Source organism: Camelus bactrianus, chromosome 26 (genome assembly GCF_048773025.1).
Source record: "Camelus bactrianus isolate YW-2024 breed Bactrian camel chromosome 26, ASM4877302v1, whole genome shotgun sequence".
Classification (NCBI taxonomy): domain Eukaryota; kingdom Metazoa; phylum Chordata; class Mammalia; order Artiodactyla; family Camelidae; genus Camelus; species Camelus bactrianus.
In genome coordinates, this window is record NC_133564.1 from 33,777,124 (window position 1) to 33,789,663 (window position 12,540).

The 12,540-nt window shown below is 43.2% G+C and overlaps 1 protein-coding gene across 13 annotated transcripts in view; it reads right to left on the bottom strand.

Annotated features, from left to right (window-relative positions):
* LOC105071102 (heparan-alpha-glucosaminide N-acetyltransferase) overlaps positions 1–12,540 on the bottom strand; it is a 53,083-nt gene that overhangs the window by 30,141 nt on the left and 10,402 nt on the right. For 10 of the 13 annotated variants that reach the window (XM_074353873.1, XM_074353877.1, XM_074353872.1 and 7 more), the window contains one exon: positions 1,508–10,939. The exons of the other annotated variants lie outside the window; for them this stretch is intronic. In XM_074353873.1, coding sequence (XP_074209974.1) covers positions 10,169–10,939 — 771 coding nt within the window. In that variant the 3' untranslated portion in view covers positions 1,508–10,168. Of the gene's footprint in view, positions 1–1,507; positions 10,940–12,540 lie in introns of those variants that run through there. 13 annotated transcript variants of the gene reach the window in all.

Genomic DNA, 12,540 nt, shown 5'->3' on the forward strand with positions numbered 1-12,540 from the left:
GGGTACTCGATACACATATATTTTATACTTCTCTGTATATTGAGTTACTTGATAACTTGTAAAGCTACAATACAGTGTGATGAGTGCTATGTTCAGAGAAGGACAAGATGTTAAGATAGCATTTGATGGAAGCACCTAAGCTAGTCTGCGAAGGCTCCCAGGAGGACTGACATTAAACTCAGTCCTGAGGGATGTTAGCCAGGAGAAGGGGCAAGGGTGTTCCTAACAGAAGGAACAGCCTTGCAAAGGCTCAGAGACCCAGGGTGACTGCAGGAGTATTCTGTAAGGGGAAGGAGGTGACAGAAGGTGAGTTAGACAATAGAGGTGAGTTTAGGCTTCTTCTGAAGGACAGTCAAAAGGTGTTGATGGGGTTTAAGGTAGAGAATAACTTGCAGGAAAGTAATGATCATGAACGATCTCATAAGGGTCAGTCATATGCGTTTTCTCGGAGAAAAGAAGCCTCTGTGCCAGAATGTCAGGAAGAAGTTTGGTTACTGCCCTTTCCTCCTCGCCCTGCCCCACTGTTCAAAATCCCAGGAGTCCCAGCAGTCAGGCGAGGCCATAGCCAAGTAGGTCTCTACTATCCAGCAGCCTCTCTGGTCCCCGCAAAGCCAGAGGGGGCCACGGGGCCCACTGGAGGGGGTGCCCTTCCCTGTTTCCACCCCAGGGCCGCTCTTTTAGCTCTGTCCCAGCCTCCACACCCAGGAGGCCCTGGAGCTCCTGTCTAGGGCTGGCCTGCGGGGCTGGTCCCTCTGCCTGGAGCAGCCTTCCCCCAGGCTCCTCGTGGCCCCTCCCCAGGTCTTAGGTCTCAGCTCAGCTGTGATCTTCTTCAAGGAGGCCTTCCCTAACACCCTTATATAAAACAGAAACACTCTCCATCCCCTGTCCTGCTGATTTGCTTTGTTTGCTTGATTCTACTCACCTCTCCCCGACCTTATAATGTGTATCTGTTTATCTGCTTCCCTTGCACTGGAATGTAAGCTCCATGAAGGCAAAGAGTTTGTCCTGAGGGCAAGAACCTTCTCTGTTAGGCTGTAATGCACAACAGCCCCTAAACCTTGTGGCTTATTTCAGCAAAAGTTCCTTTTTTGCTCACATTGATGTCCCAATGCTTCATCTCAGCAGGAGATGGTGAACATTACTGCAGCAGTGGGCAGATGAGGTAGCAAATCCCATGCTGGCTCCAGCCCAGCAGTGATGTGCCCTGCATTCACATTTCACTGGCCAAAGCAAGTCATATGATCCCAATGTGACCAACATGTGCAGAAGAAAAAAAAACAAAAAGGACAAAACTCAACATCTATTCAAAGCTTAACAAACCAGGAATAGAAGGCAACTTCCTCAATCTGATAAAGGGCATCTATGAAAACCTTACAGCTAACATGACACTTGAAAGACAGTATTTTCCCCTTGTGATCAGGAACAAGGCAAGGATACCTGCCCTCACCACTTGTACTCAGCATTGTCCTGGAGGTCCTAGTCAGTGCAATAAGATAAGAAAAAGAAATAAAAAGCACACAAATTGGCTTTATTCAAACTTGGCATGATTGTATATGTGGAAAATCTTAAGGAATCTACAAAAAAAAAAAAGAGCTGCTGTAACTTAAAAGGTTACAAAACTCAACATCAATATACAAAGATCAATTGCATTTTTATATCCTAGACATAAACAAAATGGGACCTTGAAGTCTCTAAAATAGCATTTACAATAGGTCTTTTAAATGAATATGTAAGTAAATTTAACAAAATATATATGCAATAAGCATGAGTGGATCTCATAAACATTACACTGAACAAAAGAAGACAAACACAAAAAGGTATATACCATACCGTATGATTCCAGTTACATGAAACTCGGGAAAAGAAATTCAAATCTTTCAAAGAATAAAGCAGAGAGCATTGCTCTAGGGCCAGCAGTAGAGGAAGGACTGAATGTGATGGGGTACACAGGAAATTCCAGGATAGCTAGAAATGTTTTGTTGTTTTATCTGTAGGGGTGGTGACATGAGGATATAAATGTATCAAAAATTATTGAAATGTACACTTAACATGGCTGCATGTTATTATATATAAATCAGGTTTGTCCCTTGGGAAATCACAGGATGGAGTGTCATGTACAGATGAAGAACACATGCAGCAGCAAATGTGAAGCAGAGGAGAGTCATTTAGGAAATGCTGAGTTTGAGATGTTCTTTGGATAAATGTCTAGTCAAGTCCCATTTTTTTCACTGGATGGTTTGCAGGGGTTTTTTTTTTTGTTGTTGTTGTTGAGCTGTAGGAGTTCTTTATATATGCTGGTGATCAATCCCTCATCAGAGATGTGATCTGTGAATAAAACTGATAAAGGTCAAGAGAGGTAACTATTGGGGGAAAATCAGTACATAGGTGGAAGTGAAATCATAAAAGAGGATGAGATTACCCAGGTAACATGTGAAGGGCTGAGAACAGAAACACCAGGAGCCCTTGGGATGGGCAGAGGCTGGGAAGCAGCAGCCAGAGTGGTAGGAGAAAACAAGGGGAATGGGATACTGCAGAAATCAAGGACTATTTCAAGAAAAAAAAAAAGGACTGAAACATCCATTCGATTTAGCTATCAGGTCACAAGTGATCTGGTGACAGCAGTTTCAGAGCAGTAGTAGTAGCAAAGCTCTGACTTCAGTGGGAGGAGGAGACAAAGGAACATAAACAAGTGTAGACATTTCAAAAAATTGTTCTGGGACAGCTGGACAGGCATATGCAAAAGGATGAAGCCGAAGCCTTACTTTACACCACAGGCAAAAATTATCTCAAAATAGGTCAAAGACTTTCATGTAAGAGCAAAAACTTTAAAACTCTTAGAAGGAAACATAGGGGTTAATCTTCACGACCTTGGATTTGGCCATGGGTTCTTTGTTACTCAAAAGCATGAGTGAATGTAGATCGACTGGACTTCATCAAAATTTAAAACTTCTGTTCTTCACTGTCAGGAAAGTGAAATACAACTCACCAAATGGGAGAAAATATTTTCAAGTCACGTATCTGATAAGTAACTTATATACAGAATATATAAAGGACTCCAGTAACTCAGCAAGAACCAAACCCAAACCACTTGGTTTAACAATGGGCAAAGAAAAAAATTGGGCAAATGATCTGAATAGGCACTTCTCCAAGGAAGACATACAAATGGCCAATGAGGACATGAAAAGATGCTCAACATCATTAGCCATCAGGAAAATGCAAATCAAATCCACAGTGAATCCCCTGTTCATGGCCTGGAAGAGTTACTATTGTTAATGTGTGACTACTACCCAAAAGCAGTCTACAGATTCAGTGTAACACCTATCAAAATCCCAATGGTGTTTTTTGCAGAAATAGAAAAAGCCACCTAAAATTATTATGGGATCATAAAGGATTCTGAAGAGCCAAAACAATTTTGAGAAAGAGAAGAACAAAGTTGAAGTTTTCTCACGCTGGATTTCAAAACCTATTACAAAGCTATGATAATCAAAACAATGTGGTACTGGCAGAGTGGTAAAGAGAGATATAGACCAATGGAAAAGAACAGAGAGCACACTATATATATATAAATAGATTTTTTAAAAATGTATTCTGTAGAGCACAGGGAACTATATTCAATATCTTATAATAACCTTTAATGAAAAATAATATGAAAACAAAAACAAGTATAGGTGTATATATATATGACTGGGACATTATGCTGTACACCAGAAATTGACACATTGTAACTGACTATATTTCAATTAAAACAAAAAGAATAGAGAGCCCAGAAATACACTCTCATGATCAAGTGGTTTTAGACAAGGGTGCCATGACCATTCAACGGGGAAGGGGTAATGATGTTGGGAAAACTGGATAGCCACATGTAAAAACCTGAGGTTGGATGCTGTATATAAAAGTTAACTCAAGATGGATCCAAGAGGTAAAACTCTAAAAGTCTTAGAAGAAAAATTTTCATTTTAATGGATTTAACAATGATTTCTTGGATATGACACCAAAGCACAGACGACAGAAGAAAAGATAGCTAAGTTGGACTTCATCAAAATTAAAAATTTTGTGCATCCTATCAACAGTGAAATGGCAACCATGGAACAGGAGGAAATATTTGCAAATCACATATCCAATAAGGGATTGACGTCCAGTATATATAAAGACCACCTACAACTTAGCAGCAGCAAAATCCAACAACCTGATTCAAAAATGGGCACAGGACTTGAATAGACATTTCTCCAAAGAAGATATACAAATGGCCAATAAGTACATGAAAATACTCAACATCACTAAGCATTAGGGAAATGCAAACCAAAACCACAATAAGATGCCACTTCACACCCATTAGGATGCTACTATTAAAAAGAAAGAAAGAAAAAAGGGAAATAACAAGTGTTGATGATGATATGGAGAAATTGCTCATGGAAATGTAAAATGGTGCAGCCATTTGTAGAAAGCAGTATGGTGGTTCTTCAGAAAAATTAAACATAAAATTAATGCACGATCCAGGAATTCTGCTTTGGGGTATAGACCCAAAAGAATTTAGAGCGGGGACTCAAAACAGATAATTGTACACCCATGCTCATAGCAGCATTATGGTGGCTGCCAGGGACTTGAGGTTGTGAAGCGTGGGTTAAATGGGGAGTTGGTGTTAACTGGTTTCACTTGAGGAAGATGAAAATTTTCTGAAGCTGGATGGTGGTGATGTTTGCACAACAATATGAATGTACTTAATGCCACTGAACTGAACAGTTACCTATAGTAAACTGGTAAATTTTATGTGTATTTTACCGTAATTTAAAAAGGGGGAAAACCCACTCTAGAAGAAAGTTATTATCATTCCCATTTTACATGTAAGAGGATGTATAACTGTATCACTTTGCTGTACACCAGAAACTAACATAACATTGTAAATCAACTATACCTCAAAAAAAAATTTTTTTAAAGAAGCAGAGGATCTGTGAGACTGATTTTAACAGTAAAGACACTCAAATTGCAAGTATCAGAAGCCTCATCTAAAAACATATGAAAGTAAACACACCCCAAGGAAAAACCACAACGAGATACCACTCCCTACCCATTAGGATAGCTATAATCAAAAAGTCAGATAATGTAGAGGAATCAGAACCCTCATACACTTGCAAAATGTATGCAAAATGGCGGAGCTGTTTTGGAAAACAGTCTGTTTAATGGCAGTTCTTCAAATGATTAAATGTAGAGTTACCAAATGACCCAGTAGATCCAGTCTTGGGTATACAGGAGGGAGGGTATAGCTCAGTGGTAGAGCACATGCTTAGCATGCACAAGGTACTGGGTTCAATCCCCAGTCCCTCCATTTAAATAAATAAATAAATAAATAAATAAATAAATAAATAAATACCTAATTACTGCACGCTCCCCCCCAAAAGAAGGTAAAAAAAAAAAAAAGAGACGAAAACACAAAAACGTGTACACAAATACTTATATCAGCATTATTTAAATAGTCAGAAGTGGAAACAACCCAAATGTCCATCAGTGGAATAAGGAATAAACAGGATGTGATATATATCCGTGCACTGGAGTATCACTCAGCTCTAAAAATGGAGTACTGAGGCACGACTCGGCTTGTATAAACCTTGAAAACATCACGCTGAGTGAAAGAAGCCAATCACAAAAGTTCACATACGAAGTCCAGAATAGAGAAATCCACAGAAAGTAGATCGGTGGCTGTTTATGGTTAGGACTGGGGGGAAATGGGAGGATAGGGGTGACAGCTAACAAGTATGAGGTTTTTTTGGTTTTGTTTTGGGGCTTTTTTTTTGAGATGATGAAAATGCTCTAAATTGTTTCTCAGCTTTATTGACATATAACTGACAAATAAATTTATATATATCTAAAGTGTACCACATAATAATGACATAAGTATATTTTGTGAAATGATTACCACAATTAGGTTATTTAATACATTCATCTCTTCAGTTACCTTTTTTTTTTTTTTGGAGTGACAGTGTTTAAGGTCTACTCTTAGAAAATGTAATGTACAACACAGTATTATTAACTGTAGTCACCGTGCTGTCCACTAGATTCCCGGAGCTTCTTCATTTTATAACTGAAGACTTGTACCTCTAACCAGCATCTTCCCTTTTTCCTTCACTCCCCAGCCTCCAGTAACCACCCTTCTATTCTGCTTCTGTGAGTTTAATTTTGTTAATTCCACAGATAAGTGAGCTCATACAGTATTTGTCTTTCTTTGTCTGGCTCATTTCATTTAGCATAATATCCGCTAGGTTCATCCATGTTGTTGCAAATGGCAGGATTTCCTTCTTTCTCATGGCTGAATAGTATTTTTGTGTATGTGTGTGTGTGTGCGTTCACATCTTTAGCCTTTCATACAGTGATGGATGAAATGGTGTTTTCATATCTCAGCTATTGTGGATAATGCTGCAATGAAAAGAGAAGTACAAAAATCTCTCTGAGAGACTTATTTCATTTCCTTTGGATATAGTCCCAAATGAGGGATTGTTGGATCATACTATAGTGCTATTTTAAACTTTCTGAGGAAACTCTAAAACGCTTTTCAAAGTGGCTGTACAAGTTTACTTTCCTACCAAGAGGGCACAAATTCTGCACAGCCTCGACAACACTTTCTCTGCTGTCTTTTTTATAAAAGCCCTCTTAACAGGTGTGAAGTGATATCTCACTGTAGTTTTGATTTGCATTTCCCTGATGATTAGTGATGTTGAGCAACTTTTTAATGTACCTGTTGGCCATTTGTATGTCTTCTCTGGAAAAACGTCTATTCTTCCCAATTTTAAATTGAATTGTTTGTTTCCTTGCTATTGAGTTGCAAACATTCCTTATATATTTTAGATATTAACCACTTATCAAATAGATGGTTTATAAATATTTTCTCCCACTCCATAGATTGCCTTTTCACGTTGTTAATTGTTTCCTTTACTGTATAGAAGTTTTTTAATTTGATGTAGTCCCAGGTGTTTATTTTTGCTTTTGTTGCCTGTGGTTTCGGGTGTCCTATCCAAAAAAATCATTGCTAAGATCAATGTCAAGGAGTTTTTTACCTATATTTTCCTCTAGAAGTGCTACCATTTTGGGTATTAACATTTAAGTCTTTAATCCATTTTGAGTTGACTTTTGTGAGTGATAAAAACCAGGAGTCCAGTTTCATTCTTTTGCATGTGGATATCCAATTTTCCCAGCACTATTTATTGAGGAGACTATCCTTTCCCCATTAAGGATTCTTGGCACCCTTGTCAAAATTAGTTGACCATATAAACCTAGGTTTTTAATGGTGTTCTCAAATCTATTCCATTGGTTTGTGTCTATTTTTAATATCAGTACCATACTGTTTTGATTACTATAGATTTGTTATATTGTACTTTGAAATCAGGAATTGTGATCCCTCCAAATTTATTTTTCTTTCTCAAGATTTCTTGGGCTAGTCAGGGTCTTTTATGATTCTATATGAATTTTAGGATTGTTTTTCTTATTTCTGTGAAAAATGCCAATGGAGTTTTGATAGAGATTGCATTGAATCTGTAGATTGTTTTAGGAAGTGTGGACATTTTGATCCCACTCCCACCTACATATGCCTCATTTGGGGACCATGTGCCCTGTCTCTGTTGAACCACCTACAATCCCCAGGGCTCTTGGAAGCTTGGAGTATTTGAAGCATCACATGAGATACTGAGAAAGCACACTATAAAAATACGGGGTTTTTTTGTTGTTTAAATACTTGGAATAAGGTTAGCAGGGTGAGCACCAATTCTTGGGGCTGGTTCACCTCATCTGCCTCTTCTCCTGATTACACTTTTGCTGGACACGTGGACAATGAACTTCCCATTTAGGTTTTAGTTAGAAGGTAAGTTTCTCTTAGGATTCGGCAGTTCTGTTAGTACTGAATTATATCCGAGCACGATCTAAAGATTGAACCCAAAGGGCCAGGTCCAGTTTGGTGTCGGCACTGGCATGATAAAGCATCAGGGAGAACTCAGAAGCAGAGCAGAAGTTGGACATGCCTCTCACCAACCCTCTCATTTTAGAAATCTGTTTGTTGGAGGCCACACAATGAATCAGAGGCGGAGCTGGGACTGTAACTCAGATCTTCTGATCCTGGCACAGGGTCCCTTGCCCTACACCATGCCATTCACTTTGGCTCCATCATCAGTATTTAAAAACAAGTTCGTTTGAAACTGAAAGTTTTGCTCCAGTGCAAAGTCCAAAAACTAAGAAAACCCCTCAAACCTGAATTATACCATGAACAGGGTAATATCAAATCAGCAAGTCCACACACAGGAACAACCATGTCAAGAGAAAAGGATCATAAGAATACGCAGTCTGTGGGAGAGGTGGGAGTTTTTGCAGCTTTACTGATATAATTCACATACTATGAAATTTTCCCTTTTTATACAATTGAGTCTTATTCAGTATATTCACAGAGTTGTGTAACCATCACCCCCAAAAGAAGGCCTGTACCCATTAGCAAGCACTACCCCTTCTTCAGCCCCAACCCCCTGCCAGCCCCTGGAGACCACTAATCTACTTTGTTTCTGTGGGTTTGATTCTGGACATTTCATATAAAGGGAATCATCCAAAACGTGGTCTTTCGTGACGGCTGCTTTCACTTAGCACGTTCATCCATGTTGGAGCACGTTCGTACTTCATCCTTTTCATGGCTGAGTGATATCTCATCATATGGATGGACCACATTTTCTTTATCCATTCACCAGCTGGTGGGTATCTGGGTTACTTTCATCTTTTGTCTCTCATGAATAATAAAGTGATAAACGTTCCTATACAGGGTTTTTGTGGACATGTTTTCAATTCTCTTAGATAAATACTGGGGGGTCGTGGTAACTATTTTCAACTTTTTGAGGAACTGCCAGACTGCTTTCCAAAGCAGCTGCACCATTTTACACTCCCGCCAGCAGTGTATGAGGGTTCCAATTCTCTGCATCCTTGCCAACACTTGTTATTGTCCAACCTTGTAACGACAGCCATCCTAGTGGGTTCTGGCAGTGTTTTTATAACAAAAAGGCAACTGTTAATATACTCTGGGCAAATGTATTCTCTGATCAACCGTAGGACCCATAGGACCCAATCAACCTCAGGCAGAAGAATAGGGCTAATGCTGATAATACCCCAACCCTGCTGCCTGGGCTGCCCTCCCTGACAGGTCAGGATGGTGGTTCTCAAAATGTGATCCCCAGACCGGCAGCACCAGCATCACCTGGGAACCAGTGAGAAATGCGAAGTCTTGGACTCCACCCAGACCGGCTGAGTCAGAGACTGGGGGAGACACTGGGGGGAGCTCCCTGGGATTCCAGTGACCGTGATGCCTGAGAAAGTGCAGGGAAGGCAGTCGGCTGCATCGCATCTCTGCCCCTTATGTCAGCTTTCATCTCTTGTTAGTGACGATGAACATGCACAAACCCTCATCCCCTGCCATGGAAAGACCTTCTAAAGTCCCCTGCGACTCAAGTGGAAGAGCTTGACATTTCCCAGTAATGAGTGACACTGTTTATGTGAGATATTCATAATAATTAATTTTGGACACAGGAAATCCAGCAGGAAGGTAAACAGGAATCTCTCAAGCATCACCCAAGGCAGTAACAGGACATAATTTCCATCATACTTGGTAACTCAAAATGTCAAAGGACGTGCCAGCTCCCGGGAAGTGAACACACAGGAGCTTCACAGAACCACCATTTAAAACAGGAGAGATGGCGTCATCAGTCCGGGTGAAATACACCACAAACACTCCACCTGACTATGGAGAAGTAGGGTGTGTCTTCCGCACACTGCCATTTAAACCCTTCTCCAGGGGAGGGTACAGCCCAGTGGTAGAGTGCGTAATTAGCATGCACAAGATCCTGGGTTCAATCCCCAGTCCCTCCACTTTAAAAACAAATTAATTTACACCTTCTCTACACACATTTCTGACCAGTTAGCAAACCCAATTACTAGCGGCTAGAAGGCTCTCCATGGCTCCGTTCTTGCTACGTCCTTCAGACACTTCTTTGCATCGGCACCTCCGGCCCAGGCTGCCGGGAGCGGGGGCGCATCACACGCGCACGTGGACGGAGAGGAAGGAACCCCCAGGAGAGCAGCGCTGCTGCAGCCATGCCCCCTGCTCCGCGCCTCCCAGCTCCCCGCCCCCCGGCCCCCACGGCTGCGCGGGTCTTCACAGCATCTCCCTGGTCTGAGACATCGCGGAGTCTCTGAGAAGACCCAAAACCTTCTGGTAAGCGTCCAGGACGTCCTGAGCGGTGGGTCTCTCGGCAGGCGTCTGGCTCTTACACGCCTGGTGAATGTCAAACAAGTGGAATCGGACCATGTCGCTGCCTTCCACGTGCCCCAGCAGGAAGCTGGTCACGTCCGGAATCTTCCAGATGTCGACCTTCTCGTCATACGCGGGCATGAGATCGTCGCGAAAAGGCACGTCCTCTCCGTAGGGCCACAGCTGCTCCGGAGCCACAAAATCCCCGCGGAGCTCCCTGTGGCCGCACTTGGCCAGGGCCCCCGAGCTGCGGTTCACCAGCGGCAGAGCGTCCAGGTCATTGAGCACGACGCTGAAGTTGGCGGTCAGCAGGTACTGGGACAGCGTCTTGGGTAGGTCGCTGGAGTCGCACATGACCAGCGTGCCCAGCGGGCTGCGGTGCAGGAAGCTGAGGATGCTCACGTAGTCCACGGCCAGCTGCAGACGGTGCTGCCACGTGTTCAGGCGCTGGTACCTGGACAGGTTCAGCGTCTCCTCCAGGTTGCTCAAGGAGCCCAAGGGGTGATACTCGGTGAGGATGGTGTGGTCGTCCTCACAGTAGCCAAGCAGCGTGACCACGTGCTGGCCCTGCAGCGACTTCAGCATCCGCAGTCCGTGCAGGAAGTCTTCTCTCACGTCCAGCCTAGTGAGCCGCGAGAGGGCGACCTTGCGTTCCTTCCACTCAGACAGAAACACCTGAAACAAAGCCAAAGACGTCAACCCAGAACCCTTGTCTGCAGGTGAGCCGAGAAGCAACGCGACAGATGCCTTCACGTGCTGGATGTGGTGCAGAGGACACAGACCCCCGTCCTAGGGTCGCTCTCAGTCTGTCCCGAAGACTCACCCATGAGCACAGACAAGACGCTGGGCGGGGCCAGCGCCACATCAGCACAAAGGCCCAGCGCAGGTGGCGGGGGCAGCTGGCCGGCGTGCGGGGAGGGGGCGCCATCTGGAGAGCATGCTGGGCCGTCCTGGGAACTGTCAGCGGGAGGACTGCGGCTTGCAGGGCGGACGTGGAGAATGGGGTCTTTTCCGGGAGAGGGGGCTGCACGCGTAAAGGCGGGGCGTGGCACACAGCCTGCTAACCCTGGATCAGTGTAACGCAGAGCGGAACCGGAGGGAGAAGGCCGGAAAAGTGGGGAGAGGAGATGTGGAAAATCCCACGTGGGGAATGAGCGCAGCCAGCCCGTCACACACATCATCGTTCACTTCAAAGGGTAGCGGAGTAAACTGCAAAAGGAGCAGCTCGAAGTAAGGAACCACTGTTCCCTGGTCCGTGGTCTCCTACTCCAGCTGTCAAAGCTGGCGCTCAGAGCCCGCCCCTGGGGCCCTGGCACACGGAGGTGCTGCTGGATCCCCACTTGCATCAGCCAGGAGAGCACTAAGAACCGCTGATCTTCTGCTTAAATCCCCACTGGGAGAGAAAACAGGCTCCCAGTTGGGACACCGCTGCCCCAGGCTGCTCGGACCCCCAGGGCTGGTCCCTCTGGCTTCCTCATCTTCATGGTCAAAATAAAGGCTACAGAAGCGACTTGGGGCGTAGTTTTCAAGAGCCTTTGACATTTAAATCTACAATCTATCCAAGGCAATAATCTGAAATAGATGAAAAGCTCTAGGAATAAAACTCTGGCATCATTTATAAAAGCATAACTAGGACCCATCCGCCCCCCCAAAATCAGGGGGCAGTCCAGTCACCTGGACCACGCCAAGAATGTTATGGGCACAGCAGCTGCAGGTCCTGAGAGGGTTTTCACAGATAAAAGTAACGCACGATGAAAAGGAGAGATGTTCTTACGTTGTTCTAACAGCAAGACAAACTTACACAGAAACTGACAGGAACAGGCTAATGTTTTCTGTTCTCTTCACTTTTTTTTTCTTCCTTTACACCTTTTGGTATTTTCCAACTTTTCCAGAATGACAACATGTTACTTTTATATTTTAAAACATCTTTAACGGGGAAGGTACAGCTCAAGTGGTAGAGTGCATGCTCAGCATGCATGAGGTCCTGGGTTCAATCCCCAGTCCCTCCATCAGAAAATAATTAAATAAGTAGACCTAATTACCTCCCCCCAAAAATAACTTTTAAAAATCTTTAAAAAGAACCAAAAAATATGGTATCAAATGGAGGTGGGCTAGAGGATTCTGAAGATCCCTTTTGGACTCGAGAAGGGAGGTTCATTCAGGGAAGAACCTACATAACTACCGTTGATGATTTATTCAAAAGAGAAATCTTTCAAGACCTCCTTGAAAACCTAAATTTGAGAAATTTCACTACAGATAATTTCTATTAAGAAGCC